The sequence below is a fragment of the Mus pahari genome, chromosome 6, assembly GCF_900095145.1.
Source record: "Mus pahari chromosome 6, PAHARI_EIJ_v1.1, whole genome shotgun sequence".
NCBI lineage: Eukaryota > Metazoa > Chordata > Mammalia > Rodentia > Muridae > Mus > Mus pahari.
The window spans coordinates 70,254,506-70,269,564 of record NC_034595.1 but is presented as its reverse complement, the minus strand read 5'-3'; the positions used below and the strand labels follow the sequence as shown (position 1 = coordinate 70,269,564).

The window sequence follows — 15,059 nt, the reverse complement described above, 5'->3', positions numbered from 1 at the left end:
AAGGAAACAGAGGTCTAGGAGTGGTTTAGTCTTGCCCCTCCTTGCTCTGGAGAAAGGGCTGTAGACTCCTGCAGTGAATGGACAGCATTATAATGAGGAAAATACAGGCTAGCGCGGAGTCCAGATAGTTCCCAGGGAGACTGAGGCAGGGTTGCAGATAAAGTGCCAACTTGTCTAGGAGCTGGCGTGGGGGAGGGGGGAGGAGAGAGCATCCCTCCCACCTCCAGTAACTCTTGGCTTACAATCAAAAACTGAAAGCTGAAGGCTTCACCTGCAGCTCGACAGGTGTGCTCCGCCCTAGCTCAGAGCCCGCCCCCCGCTCTAATTGGTGATGGCGTCACTAACTCCGCCCCCGCACAGCAAGAGGGCTGAGTGCGTCCCTGCAGTGTGGCCATCTCGGCCCAGTTGCGCCTGCGCGTCGCGGTGTGTCAGAACAGGGAAGGCTCCAGGCAAGAGGACTGCAGAATCTGGCTTTTCCAGCCCTAGACCGGAACCGAGTGATGCCCGTTCCTCCCGAACCTGGGGAGCCCTAGGCAGCCCGCCTTGCCATGCATCTACTAACTCGCACCCCAATTGTCCCTACCCTATGTGTTAACGGGACAACTTAATAGGCCGTGGTACGCCTTACAGATAGTAAAAGGCCAACAGGCCCGTATTCTTCAATTTATCTGGCCTCAAGCAATTCAGGCATGGCCCTTCTCAACTTTAATTTGGAACCCGGCTGGAGTTAATTCCGTATATATTCTCTATAGTTTCCTTTCCTTAAGTCCTTTGACATGCTGAGATTGAATAGCTGTATGCAGGGTAAATTAAACTCCCTTTAGGTTTTGTAAAGGGATTTTGGGGACAGGAGAGGGGACCTGTGGCGCTCTACTACAGCCATTTCCGGAGTGCCTAGCCTTGGATTGAATAACTCTGAATCCAGACAAGTGGGACATCCTTCCGAGTGCCTCTAAATTCGATGAGGGAAGTTCTCTGGGAAGAACCTGCCTGTTTAGTGCTGCCCAGACACGGTGGCCACTCTCGGGTGGCCTCTATGGATTCTGTAAATAGGAAAGCTGCCTTGGATACAAGGCGTGGCAACAACGCACTGTGGCAGCACAAAGAGCTCCTTTTGTTTGGGGAACAGGGTATGGCCACGGAGTTGTAAAATATGCTTGTTAAACGTCTTGAAGTCTGTCAGATGAAGATAGGATTCCTATCTTCACTTTCAAGATAGTGTTGAAGCTTGAGCATTAGAGCCATCGGGGCTGGCACGGTTAGCTATCAGTCTGAAAGTAGCCGGATGAAAATGCTGACTGGAGTTTTCCTCTGGGTCAGAGGTGAAACAGGTTTTTGAGCAACCAAAGGGATACTGCCAGGATCCCCAGACACTGCACAGTCACAGCCATGCTATTCTGCCCTTTCCACCTCCAACCCAACCTGCCTGGCCCCAATCCACAAGCATTTTGAAACCAAGCTTCTAAAAACCAGCCATTTATATCTGCTTAGGTAAAGTTACAGGAGTTTGTTGGTGTATGTACAAGTGGGTTTGTCCAGATATACTATAACTTAGTGTCTGTATTTAATATTGACAACCAAAAAATATATAAATATCTTCCATCTATACACAGCAGGGCAGGAGTGTCCGTGTCTTCAGCAGTAAGTTCTCAGCCTCCGAGGTCCTTCTCGAGGTGGCTGTCTGGCCCTCAGTGCACAGGAGACTAGAACCTGGCAGCCCAGCCTGGCCCTTCCCTCTCCTCCCTGCACTCCAGTGCTTCCAACTGGTCTCAGGCAAGGAAAGATAATAATTGAGTGGTTGGGTAGGAAGAGACAGGAATGGGCGAATCCTAAAATGGAGTCCGGACCCCTATGGTGCCGAGGTCCAGGCCTGCGGAAGTGGGTGGCAGCTACCGCCTCCTGCGGTAAAGCCTCCTAGCTCAGAGTTCGGTATTAGTGTGTCCTTGGCCATAGGTCCAGCCCTACAGATTAGCTTGGCAAAGAAGGCAAGTGTCTGGACAGGGTGTGGTCCCCACCCTCAGGCACTGGGCCAATCTAGGTGAAGACTACAGTGTGGAGATAGAGTGGCTGATAAAAAAAATAATAACAAAATCAGTAATAAAAAAATTATAAAACCTGCTGCTTATCTGAATAGATCTGAGCAGCAGTCTTGCTTTCATTAAAAATTCTGGAGCCATCAGAGTCCTGAATATTCTTCTGGACTTCACTGCTGGCTGAAGAAAGGCGCCCAGGCCCGGCTTGCCCGAGATCTGTCGGTTTGGAAGAGGTCTCATCTAGCCGCCTGTGCTCCAGAGAGATCCTTGGGCTGCTGGGAGCAGGCCGGGCTGGGTGTGGGGCTCCTCACACTTGGGAGTCAGCCCCCAGAGGGTGGAAGAGCTCCTCGGGTGTCTTGTCACTTTGGCTGGCACCCCCCTGCCGGAAGCCTGAAGCGATCTCATCGAAGGTCCGGCCTTTGGTCTCAGGAACTTTGAAGTAGGTGAAGATGAAGAAGAGCACCAGCAGCACCGTAAAGATGATGAAGACGTAGGGGCCACACAGTTGCTGGAAAACAGACACACGTCACCCTGCATCCTAGCTAAAAGGACTCTGCCTTTGAACCTTTGATCTGAAGAAGGGATTTGCCACCAGCCACCCAGAGGTGCTATACAAACTAAGAGGCTGCTCACACCTGTCCTGTGACAGGCTCCAGAAATGGCATGAGAACCACGGGGAGAGCCTGGACTGGCAGTGCTCTGCCAGGTCAGCTGGGCTTCTGAGCTTGTTTGTCACATGACTCTTGGGCCAGGCCATCACAAAGCATGGTGGCTCCCTACGTGTAGGTTGAACAATGGAAGAGAGACAATGCGGTTCTCACCTCCACATACTGGAAGCACATGCCCACAATGAAGTTTGAGGTCCAGTTGGAAAAGCCAGCCACAGCAATAGCAGCAGGACGGGGTCCCTGGCTGAACAGCTCGGCCACAATGAACCATGGAATAGGACCAGGGCCTACTTCAAAGAAGGCCACAAAGCCAAAGATGGCCACGATGCTCAGATAGGACATCCAAGGCAGCCTTTCCTGTTGAGGGAGATAGGGTGAGAGGTTAGGTGAGACAGACTCAGGAGGAAGGAGTCTCCAAACTGGGCTGAGAGGTAGGCCGGGGGTCACCCTGGATTTGCTGTGATGGTCTGAAGGAGAATGACCCCCCATGGGCTCACGTTTGAATGTTTGGGATGGCTAAGGGGTGTGGCCTTGTTGGAGGTGTGTCATTCTCAGTAACTACCCCAGGATCACACCTGCCTACCTGCTGCCATGCTCTCCAACATTATGGCTGTGGACTCTGGAACCATGAGACCCCGAAGTAAAATGTTTTATAAATTGCCTTAGTTATGGCAATTGAAAAAGCAACACACACCCAGGTGCCCTATGCAGGGTCTCAGTCTCACAAGGATCTAGTCTATGCCCATCTTCAGTGCTCTTGGACTCCAGGGAGCTTTTGCTTGCTTGGGTTGGACTCAGGAGAGGAGTGTGTAGTGATAGGCTGGGGACCTGACCTGAGGTCAACTCTTAGCTTCATTCCTTATCCAGCCTGGGACTTTAGTTCGAGTGAAATGTGAAAAGGCTTCAAAATCTGAAGCTTCCTGAGCTGGTCATGTGATTCCAGAGGGAACATCTACCAGGCCATGTTTGATGTCAGTCAAAATACAGACATGATAAAAATACCATTTAAATTTGCCAGCCTATGTGTGGAAGGCACATATGAAACAAATGAATTCTACTTTTAGTCTTGAGTCCTAATCTGAAAGTAACTCATTAAATAAATATAGGCAGATATTCACAAATCTGGTTGAACACTTCAGAGACGCTCAAGCTGTAAAAATTACCATCACAGTTCCTAGATTGGAGAATGGGGACAGGCGTGTTTGTGTACCTCTGTGGCATTAAGGGGCCCATTATCCGCTGAGGGGTGCTCTGGAGATGAACTGAGGCTATCTGGGTAAAGGCTCTGCAAGGCTCGGCTTCAGGAGAGGCATTTCCATAAGGAGATGGGAGGAAACAACCTGAGAAGCCGGAGGTCAGGCCCAGTCCAGGTGGTACACTGACATGGGGCCACCGAGGCTCGGTGCAACATGGGCATCTGGGATCTAAATCCAGGTGTAATCTACAGCCATGGCGCCTTGAACATGCCCAGTGTGCCTAAATCCAGGTCCCCACTCTACCTTGCGCTGGGTCTTCCAGGGCACAGCCACTCACCAGCAAGGCCAGGGCGATGGTCATGAGCACAGCACAGCCTGCCATGCCAGCCAGGCCAATGAGGTGCAGGGTCCGTCGTCCAGCTCGCTCCACGACGAACAGCTGTGGGCAAGGAGAAAGCCATGTTCTCAGCCTGGTGCCTCTTGGAGCCACCTGACCAGAGGTCACCTCAATCGCTAAATACAGGAAATACATACACTAGTGGGGGAAATACCTGTCCCCACCAGGCTGGAGCTTGTAGGGACCGAGGGAAGGAATACGCCTCTGAGCCCAGCAGTACCAGGGTGAAAGGTACTGGCGACCAGAGAGCTAATGCATACTGGCCGTGACCTTGGGAGAACTCCTGCCTTCTCGCCCCCCTGGGCATCTGTGTCAGCTGAACAGTATGAGTAAATGAGCCTCACACGTTTACTGATGTTAAGTCGGGCTCCCACAACAGGCTGCCATTCTGTCCTGATGCCCTGAACTGGACCCTGGCTGCCGACAAAAAGTAAGACTCACCGATACCACAGTGAAGGCCGTGTTGACGATACCCGAGCCGATGGTGGCGTACACAGGTTGCTGCACACCTGCCTTCTCGAAGATGCTCGTTGAGTAGTAGAACACCTGCCAGAAAGGGAGATCATTGGAGATCCTCCATGCTTATGGTCTCCTTCCTCAATACTAGTTACTAGTAGGTGTGGGATCCAAGGTAAGAGTGTGTGTGTGTGTGTGTGTGTGTGTGTGTGTCTCCCAGTGCACACTTGAGCCTGGACTTGGCTGGGGCTACAGGAAGGGGTAGGTGGGGTACTCACAGCATTGATACCCGACAGCTGCTGGGACAGCTGCAGCACCACAGCGATGAGGATGGGCTGGCGGTAGGCGGGTGAGCGGAACAGCTCCAAGATGGTGACCTTCTTCTCCCGCATCATCTGCCGACCCTCTTCTTTCATCTCCTGCAGGTCTCGGGTCACATCGGCTGTCCCTCGAAGCTTCTTCAGCACTGGTGGGACCAGAGGGAAGGTGGGATGGCTCAGAGTGGGGAAAAGGCCTGAGCTCGGGGGAGAGGGGGGAGGGCAGGGCCCAGCCCGTACCACTCTTGGCCCGGTTCTCCTCGTTACGATTGATGAGCAGGAAGCGGGGGCTCTCGGGGCAGAAGGGCAACAGGATACACTGTAGCAGGGCTGGGATGAAGATGACACTGAGCAGCAGAGGCCACAAGTCTGCATTGCCCATGATGGAGTCTAAGCCAAACACCTGGACAAAGAAACCAGGGACTGTGAGTGCCCTGCCCTGGCCCTACTCCAGTATCCATCCCAGCCACCAAGCGGGCCGTCCCTGCCCACCGGCTGCTGGGTGAGGGAAGGACCTTTCTTGTTCCCTCATCTGCAAAACCAGCTCAAACTACATAGGACAAGCAAGGGACAACGCCATGTATGTGTGCCCAGCACAGCATGTGGGGTTGCTACTCAGTTATAGGATTAAAGGATGGAGGAGCCTCCAGGAGAGGAGTGCGTGCTCATGAAGGCTTCTAGGCCTGGAAGCCCAAGTGAAGGTCAAGGGCTCCTGCTGTAGGCGGGTGGGTCTGGGGGGTCAGTGTGCTCTGGAATCTCTCTACCATGAGGCTGTCCTAGGCTGGGCAGCAGGTAGACCCAGAACTGGCTTACCTGGGCGATAAGGATGCCAACGACGATGCCCAGCTGGTGTAGTGTGCCTAGGGCTCCACGTAGAGCTGTGGGTGATACCTCTCCCACATACATGGGCACAAAGCCAGTAGTCAGGCCACAGTACACACCGATGATGAAGCGGCCCAGGATCAGCATCTCAAAGGACTTGCCGAGTTTGGAGAAGCCCATAAGCACAGCAGACACAAAGGCCAGCAGGTTCATCATGAGCATGGAGTTCCGCCTGAGGATGGGTCACAGGTCAGCCAGCACCAGGGACCCCCAGACTTCCCAGGGATGAGCCTATAGTCAGGGATGTTTCTGCCACCCCATACCCCCCCCGGAACTCCCCAGACAGGATGACATGAGCTCCAAGGCAGGGCTGGAGCCTTTCCTGCTTACCTGCCAAAGCGATTAACAAAGAGGCCTACAGAGAAGGAACCAATCATTCCCCCGACAGAGAAGATGGCCACAGAGAGAGACCAAAGCGTGGTGAGTGTGGTGGGCGGGATGGGCTCTCCGTAGCGGTGGTTCCATGTTTGATTGTAGAACTCCTCAATAACCTTCAGGGAGAAAGAATGGCCTGGGTAGGCACTTCTGTCTCCCCATAACGCCAGTGCTTGGCTCTGCTGCAAACATTCTCACCGTGCTCTCCAGCCAGCCCCCTTCTTTGATTTATATAGCTTCAGTTCCCCTGGGTGAAAAGAGGAATGGGCTCTCCCCATCTAAAGTGTTCAAGACTCTGAGGATGGTGGCCAAGGAGGACAGAGCAGGAAGGTACAGGGAAGAAATGCTCCTGCCTATATGCCCCCTTTCTTCCAGATGGCTCTCAACATACTCTAGGCCACCGCTGGAGGCCCTGGGCCCTACCAGGGTGCGGAGGAAGCACAGCTAGACAGACAGGTTATGCCATCCTGAGAGCCCTCACTGACTCTGCAGTTTGAGCCTGCAGGACTAAGGACACGCTCTAAAGCACACTGTCACTTCTGTCTCCCAGGCCCAGCTCCCCTGTGGCTGTCTGGAAATGCCAGCTGAAGAAGCCACCACCTCCTTTCCTTTCCAGGCGCTCAGCTGATGTTCAGGGGAAGGCCCTAGGCAAGGAAATAGTTCCAGGAACTGGAGAATCTGTCCTGGCGTGGGCCCGCTCGCTAGCCCTGCCCCCACGTCAGAGGGCCTAACCTGGTGCCAAGGATATGGCCATGGGCAGGTGGCACTGGTTCTCACACACTCACCACACTGTCAGGCAACACTGACAACACCCAGTGCCACAGCCTAGCCAGACCCACCCAGCACACGTGTAGCCACGGACAGTCCCAAGTACACACAGGGAACCAACTCTCTAGGTCCACACCCTGTCATGACACGGCAGGGCTTTTCTTTCACTTCACTTTTTCTTTCTTTGAAACAGGGTCTCAGGAGCTCATAGCACCCCCCTGCCTCAGCCTCTTGAATGTTAGGATCATAAATGTGAGCGACTGTGCCTGGACCATATTGTTGTACTCACAAGTCCCTGGGTTTCAGCCAGTCACCCCCCCCCCATCACCTGCAGCTCTTACAAACCATTCCCTCCCCAGGCGCACACAGCAAGCTCCTGCACATGGAACGGCACACAGTCTCTTCACAGTCATTCCATTTCCAGTCCTGATTTTAAGCCTGAAGTCCAGCAGAAAGGAATGGATGCAGAAAGAAAAGATGAGCAGCGCTTGCCAAGGAAAATAAATGTGTGGGAGTGGGGCGGCCCTCGTCCCTCATCATCTTACCCCTGCCCTGCTTGGTCACCATGGTTTGTGTCAAGTCCAGAGCCAGAGCCAGGCTCAGGCTTAGAACAGACTGGGAAAAGGTGGCCCATACACCTGCTGTATGCAGGGAAGCCAGACAGTGCAGGGCTCAGAAGCTAGCTCTGAATGGAAACGGAATGAGTTCTGATCCCAGGTCACTCTTTGCTCCCAGCTGACTGTGGGCACTCACTGTGAGCTATAAGCATTCTCTTCTCTAACATCGTGGTTATGCATCAGTTAAAGGGGGCCCATTCTGAGAAATGTGATTCCACTGTACAAACATCAGAGTGCATTTGGAATAAAACTAAATGGTGTGGGCCACTTGGGGCTCTTGATGCAATTAAGGGATGGCAAACATGAGACACGCCTGGATGCTGCCATGTAACCCAGAAGGGTGTTTCAGAGCAGCCTGTTCTAGTACGTAGAAGGAACTCATTGGGAGGTATAAGAAGCTGGCAGCTGCCTGGTATGGGTTTTAGGAACTAAACCTAGGTTCTCTGTAAGAGCAATCGTGCTCTGCACCACTGAGCCATTCCCTCCAGCTGTTACTGTCATCAGCATATATGGTATTATTCGAACATGACTGTGCGTGCTAAACATGTTGTTTCTGTTGTAGTCAAGACTAAACTTGGGGTTCTGGGTACACTTAGGCAAGGACTCTAGTGTTTGCCTGTTTAGCCCTGTGCTAAACTTTTATGCCTGGCAGTATGGTGGGTAGGTAGAGCCAGTGGTAGGGGTACCTTGAGTCAACAAAGGGTCTTAGGCTCTCTTCCTAGAAAACCTTGGTCTTCCAGGGGTCAGAGATCGGGCCAAGTCGGACAAGCAAAACAAAGTGCTTGTGTTCTTCAAGGGACACACACCCCAGAGCGCTGCTGGAAGGGCAAAGCCCTGTTTATCAGGCACTGGCAGGGGACAGGCTGTTCTGAATAAGGAGCCGCAGAGATAAAAAGTACTTCTCCAGGGCCCACAGCTAGGAACTGGGGCTCCTTCCCTTTGGCTGTGCAGGGTGACCAAACAGACCCACAAGCAGAACTGAATGGCAATGGGGGCCTTCCTCGTAGGCAAAACACTCATACACAAATTTTTTTTGAGATAGGGTCTCTCTATGTAGCACTGGCTGTACTGAAATTCTCTATGTAGACACCAGGCTGTCCTTGAACTCAGAGATCTGCTTGCCTCTGCCTCCCAAGTACTTGGGACTAAAGGCATATGCCATCACAATTGATTAAAAAATACTTTTTTGAAACTGGCTAATGGAGCTTATTTGAACTGTGTGCAAATGGTAGATCTGTGCAGAGTAAGTCAGTTAAGACTGAAACTGCCTACATGAACTTAAGGACTGAGCCTCTCTTTCTTCCTCCAGCTCAGGTCTTTAGCTCTTCTCACAGTGGGGACAGAAGCAGCTAAGTGATAAGCTGCTCCCAACCTCTCCCACCCACATCCAGGGAAGTTGCTGGCCTGGGTTGTCAGCAGTGAGCCAAAGCTCACTCTCCCCGATCCTCTATGCTGCTGTGTCCTCTGGAGAGCAGCAGGGGCAGCCAGCTTCCTCTGCTGTAACATTGGCCCCACCCACGCTCAGGGACAGCAGAGGCTGAGCAGTGGGCTTCCTATCAGAATCAGGAACACTGTCTGAGACTGGCTTTCCAGTCCTGCTGCTCTGAGAGACTCCTTATGTAAGGTTCACATGAGGCTCCAAGCTCACACTGGCTCAGGGAAGACAGAGCAGCCCAGAGAATCCTAAGAATTCTCTATGGGGAAAGTTCTAGGGTCACCTGTTCTATCCAGCTACTGCCCTCAGCGTCTGTCTGGAAGAAAGGTGTCCTGCAGGGACAGAATACCTGCTGACCACTCCCCTCACAGGATCCCATGAAGCAGCCCGGGCTTACGGCTGCGGTGAGGAGTGGTAGCTGCCTGTCCTACCCCTTGTGCCAATCACAAGCCCAAATGTTATCCCTGACGCTGCCACTGTGCCCAACCCAGACGTCCCAGGTCTGCTGAATGTGCCTTCCCACCAGTCTTCTGTGCTGTATGGCATCCATCCTAGGTCCATCCTGTATTCTGTTGCAGTCTTTCTCCCCCAAAGCAATGCCTTTACAAGGGTAATGAACTAGCACAGTCCTCCACTCCTCCTTGTTGGGAACATCTGAAGCAAACTGAGCTAAACCAGTAACAGGCAACAGTTTGGGTTAAACAGGCCTATTGGGAAGGCATAGAGCCACACGTGGCTCACTTGCTTTTCATAGAATTCTTTTAAAATGTAAAACCACTGGGCTGGAGATGTGGTTTAGCACTTACTTCTCTTGCAGAGGACCCAGATTCTGTCCCCAGCATCCAATGGTAGCTCACAACCACCTGCCATTCCAATTCTAGGAATCTGATGCTTTTTGATCCTCCATAAGCATGTGGTGCAGACATGTATGCAGGCAAAACACCCTCCAAACGTAAAATTAAAAAAAAAAAAATAAAATGTGAAACCATTTCTTCATGGGTTCATGCTGATGAGATAGGGAAGGATCTAATCAGTTGAAAGATCTGTTGTGGAGTTGGCCTGTCACGAGGGCTGACATTTAGAGATGCTGTTAGTGTAGAGGGAACTCAGGCTTCTTTGACCACACTCATGGGAAGCGCATTGCCTCTGTGCAGCTGAGGTCCCTGGGCTGGGACAGTTTGCAAGAAAGAGCTACTCCTCACTGCCTGCTCCCCTAGAGTGAGGCCTGGGACCTGCACATGCCCAAGAGCTTCTTGGGAATCCTAAGACCCAGGCAACTGTGTGCGAGACGCCCGCTCTCTGCAGAGGAAGTACTCACTTCCTCTCTGTGGTGGCAGGGTGGTGTCTGCAAGGGGACGTGAGGCAGAACACGTAGCCTGCTCACAGAATTAGGCGTTATTGATGTCATTTTTGCTCCCCAGGAGAGAAGCCACCTTTCAGAGAGAAGCACCTTTCAGAGGAAGAGGATGTAGGGTGTGACCCAACTGTAGAGTGCTGCAGAACAGCAAAACCAATCCATTAACAAAACAAAAACAAACAAACAAACAACCACCTAAACCACAGGGGGACAGCTGAGACAGGGTTCCAGCTTACATCGCCAGGGACATACAGACTATACGGGGCAAGAAGAACCTGAGGATACCAGGGCTTGACTCAGAAACCCTAAGGTTCTGTGACCCCTCAGAGCAGAAGCCCTGGGCTCTTGGGTTTTTGATAAGAGGCTCCCCACCAAAAAAAAAAAAAAATAATAAAATAAAATAAAATAAAATAAAAAATAAAAAATAAAAAGAGGCTCCTCACCTCAGGAAGGGGGAGTGACCCAGAGCGTGAGAGGAAACATTCCTATGAAGGCTAAGTCTGAAGCCACATAGAGCCTCTGTCACTTGCTTTTCCTTTAACCTTTCAGCATGTGAAAGGCTTACAGGCCATACGGGGTGCTGACCAGCCTGGCCACCCTGCTGACCTGACCTAGGATGAGACTGCTGCAGAGGTGTGTTTGGGAACCTCTGGCTCCTCCCAGGACTTATCCTTGGATATTCTGCTTCCGGCATGAGTCTTCTCTCCCATCCCAGCAGGGACCCCCTCTGCTCTTCCCCCATGTACTGTGAAGACATGGCCCTTCTTATAGGCCCACCATCTTCCTCCTCCCTTACAAGGAGGAAAGGGTCAAATTGTCCAGCTGTCTCTCAGCCTGGTCTTGACCCGGACTCCCAGCCTCTCATCTTTCCCGGGTTGATAGCCCCTGAACATCCTTTTCCCCTCAGCTCAGCCCAGAGCTTAGATGTCTCTATAACAATGCAACCTGAGGGTCAGCTATGAACCCAGGGCCAGATGTTGCAGGTGTGGCTGGACAGTCCCACCCATTGCATCTCCAGAGCCCCCTCTGAAACCTGAAAGGAAGAGGCTCAGGTTAAAGCTGAGAGCAGCATCAGACAGTGAAGGATGCTTCAGAGGGTCTAGAATTGATTGGTCTTCTTCCTCACCAAGGACAGGCCTCTGCCTGGGCTAGTGGTCCCTTCCCTGCTCTACAGCCTGGAGGGGCTTCTCACACAGACACAGAGCTTCACCTCACTGTGGCAGCCCAGCAGCCAGGGCCACCTCAGCCCTCAGGATGAAGTTTCTTCAGCAGCACTCTGACTCACATCCTCTGGGCAGACAGTGACACCCACATCTCAGACTGCTCTTTCCTTCTATTTAATCACCTTTCAGGGAATGCAGTTCCCCTCTGGGAAGTTCCCCTGGACAGCACCCCTCCTCCATCAAAGTATGTCTACAGTGCCTGCAGTCACACTGGCTGCTGGCATCCTACTGAATACAGGACAGCCCATCACAATAAATACCGAAGGGCTGTCCAGTGCAAAGTACCCACAGTGCTAAGGTTGAAAAACATCGTTAGGGCCAACTGCCACCTCTGCTCTACTTTGCCCGTCCATGTTTCTATTGAGTTCTTCGAACAGCTGACTAGAAGACACTATGGTCAAGATCAGACTTCAACGTGGTCTGATTTGAGTGTCACTGCTGCTGGGTGCTGGGAACAAGGGGGGGCTTGCAATGACGGGCTGTGACGGAGCGAGGAATTGTGTAACTGTTGTGTGGGAAGTTCTTGAGATAGATCCGTACATGACCGGACTTGACTCAGCTCTGAGCTCAGCACAGTGGGCCAGCAGTGTGACAAGCGTGAGCAAGGGTCCAGGGGCAGAAGCAGGGGAAGAAAGGGGAGGGACAGGGAAAGGGAAGGAGAGGGAGAGACAGGGATTGGGGAGAGACAGAGAGAGGGAAGGGGGGGGAAGGACAGGAAGGAGAGGGAGGGGAAGCGGGGGAGGGAGAGAAAGAGAATACCCACCCCCATTGCTCAGTGCCTGTCTCCCAGAGGTTGAGCACAGAGCATACAACAGAACCAGACTCCCTGGATTTAAACTCCAGCTCTGCTCTGTGCTAGCTGTGTGTCCTTGGTGTAGTTTCATCACATCTCTGTGCTTCTTACAAAATAGAGGTTATAGGGCCTACTTAGTGAGGTTATCATGTGAACAACTGAATGGCCACCTTTAAGGCACTTAGAATGCTTACAGGAGAATAAGAAGGCTGTAAGGGTTTGTGGGGGTAGACAGCACTATGGCTATTGGTATCCCCAGAGAGCTAAGAGGCTGGTCTCAAGCTTAAGAGTCAGTTCAGTCCCAGAGGTGCTGGGCTAGGGGTAGGAAGCAGGTTCTCAACTGAGGTTATTTCTGTCACTGGCCAAGCCAGGTCACTTAGGGCAAAGCCTCACTTCCTCTGCAGACCAGGACCCTCCCTTGTCAAATAAGAAGGGCTGGGCTAACATCAGGCTCCTCCCTGCAGCCAGCCTCTGGCTTCCAGAGATGCCTCTTTCTCCAGGTCGGTCGGGGTGCTTGGTCCTGCCCATCATCAAGTGTAGGTCAGCCCAGGGTGGTACCCAGGTGTCACTGTCACTTGCTGCCTCCCAGTGGCCAGGCTCCCCTATTCCACCCCCCAGAGCCCACACCTCTTCCCTCCCCTCCCCTCCAGCTCAGCCCTTCACTTGCCAGCCTTGCTTTACTCATCCGCAGAGGAAGACAGTCTAGTCTTGTGGGCCAGGGTTACAAGGTACAGGGAGAGGAGGTAATTTGAGGGCAGGTGCAATATAAACATTTAAGATAATATCATGATTAATTACCACTTCCGGCAGAAGCCTTTCAGGCCTGTTTTATGGCAAAGAACAAATTCCCAGTGGATGTCTGTTCACTGTGGGCAAAGCTACTTTGAGAGATGGGCCACCCAGCCTCACTCCCTCAGAGAAGTACTCAGAACAGACTCCATGACACTTTTTGCCTGGGCATCTGACCTTACTGTGGGGTCACTCGCCCCCTCCAGGTATGAATGGGCTGCCAAATCCTCATGTCTTTCTGCTGCTGCCCTCCCCTAACCTCTGCTCTTTTCAAATCTGTGGGTTCAACCGGCCGGGGAACATAAATATTTGTAAGAGAACCGCATCTCTGCCGACCATGGACAGACTGTTTTGTCTTTAATCCCTAAACAATGTAGCAAGTCTAGCAACTTCTGACCACTTCCGTGGTCTCTGATGCAGGTGATGTGGGAAAGACACAGTGTGAGGAGGGCTGTGCACCGGCTTGGGCAGTGCTGGGCTACATTCCCTGTGATGTCTTGAATGTCCAGATTTCAATACATATGGGGGATGGAAGGGTCCTGAACCAACCCCTCACAGATCCCCACCCACTCTCCTGAGAGGTCTTGTCTCCCCCACCATCCCCTCTAGATGTGGTGACCTTAGGAGACTGTTGAGTTCACAGCCCTATCTCCTTGCTGCAGAGGACGGGGTCTGACAGCAAGGGGGATGATGGGTAAGTGAGTGCTTGTTGGTTGCCAGTGCGGGCAGGATTGAATGGCGCTATACTAGCTGAGCCACATGTCCATGTCCTACCCTTGCTACTTCCATCCTCTCCTCAGGATAAATGGGAAAACCCAGCCAGGCTTGTGAGAAGTGTCTGCAAAGCACAGAAACACAGACTAGCACTGCTGCACCTGGCTCAGGAATGTCACTCCATCATGGTCATTCTCAAGTCTGGCAACTCACTGGCTTACCAGACACAGCGGGCAGCAGGTCTGGCCACCTTCAACCCAGCACTGGCCTCCCGTTTCTTACTACTAGGAAGTCTCCACAGCAGACAAACCCAGTCCAGCTTTGCTTGACCCCCAACCCCTCACCCCAGCAGTCTCCCAGGTACCTGCCCAAGAGCTGCCTCCTACGGGCTGCCTAACTTACCTCCTTAGCTTTTTCCTCTCTACAACATGTTTCTAAAAGAAATCTGGAATAAAAAAAATATATATACCAACACAAACAGCAACCTTAGGCAAGCCATCCAGCCGTTAGGACCCCTTCTCTCTTCTCCACCTACCAAATCTACTCTCTCTCTCTCTCTGCCTTTCCCTCTTTAAACTAATGAAGGAGACATCTTCACACACTGCACATCTAACTGCTCTCTGCAGCCACAAAGCCACCACTGCCATTTCCGCACTAAGCAGGGTGGGAGTGAGCAGTCCAGTTTAGACTGGGTATCTGCTCCTTTACTGCTGAGTGTGAGCCTATTACTAGGACAAGCACTGCCCTTGGTACAAGGACACAGTGGAGAACAAGCTTGACAAAGACCCTCGCCATTCAAGACTTCAGATCTTCCCTCCACCTTGTGATGTTCCCGTTTCTGGCTTCTATATTCTATACTGGCTTTCTGGAAACAGGATCTTATGTAGACCACACTGACCTCAGACTTGCTATGTAGCCAAGGTCTTAGAACTCCAGAGCCCCCTGCCTCCACTTCTTACATCTCCACCAGGATTCTAGGTGTGCACCACCACGTCCTGCACTCCTGTTTGGTTTTACATGTCAGCTTCTCTTTTTTTTT

The 15,059-nt window shown here is 52.1% G+C and overlaps 1 protein-coding gene across 1 annotated transcript in view; it reads right to left on the bottom strand.

Annotated features, from left to right (window-relative positions):
- Positions 1-1,460: 1,460 nt before the first annotated feature.
- The window catches only part of Slc2a1 (solute carrier family 2 member 1), a 27,877-nt gene continuing 14,278 nt past the window's right edge, over positions 1,461-15,059 (bottom strand). The window contains exons 3-10 of the mRNA XM_021200041.1: positions 6,280-6,440; positions 5,881-6,121; positions 5,308-5,470; positions 5,029-5,216; positions 4,736-4,840; positions 4,235-4,336; positions 2,855-3,058; positions 1,461-2,541 (exon numbers count right to left, since the gene is read on the bottom strand). Of these exons, the coding sequence (XP_021055700.1) occupies positions 2,341-2,541; positions 2,855-3,058; positions 4,235-4,336; positions 4,736-4,840; positions 5,029-5,216; positions 5,308-5,470; positions 5,881-6,121; positions 6,280-6,440 (1,365 nt within the window). The 3' untranslated portion in view covers positions 1,461-2,340. The remainder of the gene's footprint in view (positions 2,542-2,854; positions 3,059-4,234; positions 4,337-4,735; positions 4,841-5,028; positions 5,217-5,307; positions 5,471-5,880; positions 6,122-6,279; positions 6,441-15,059) is intronic.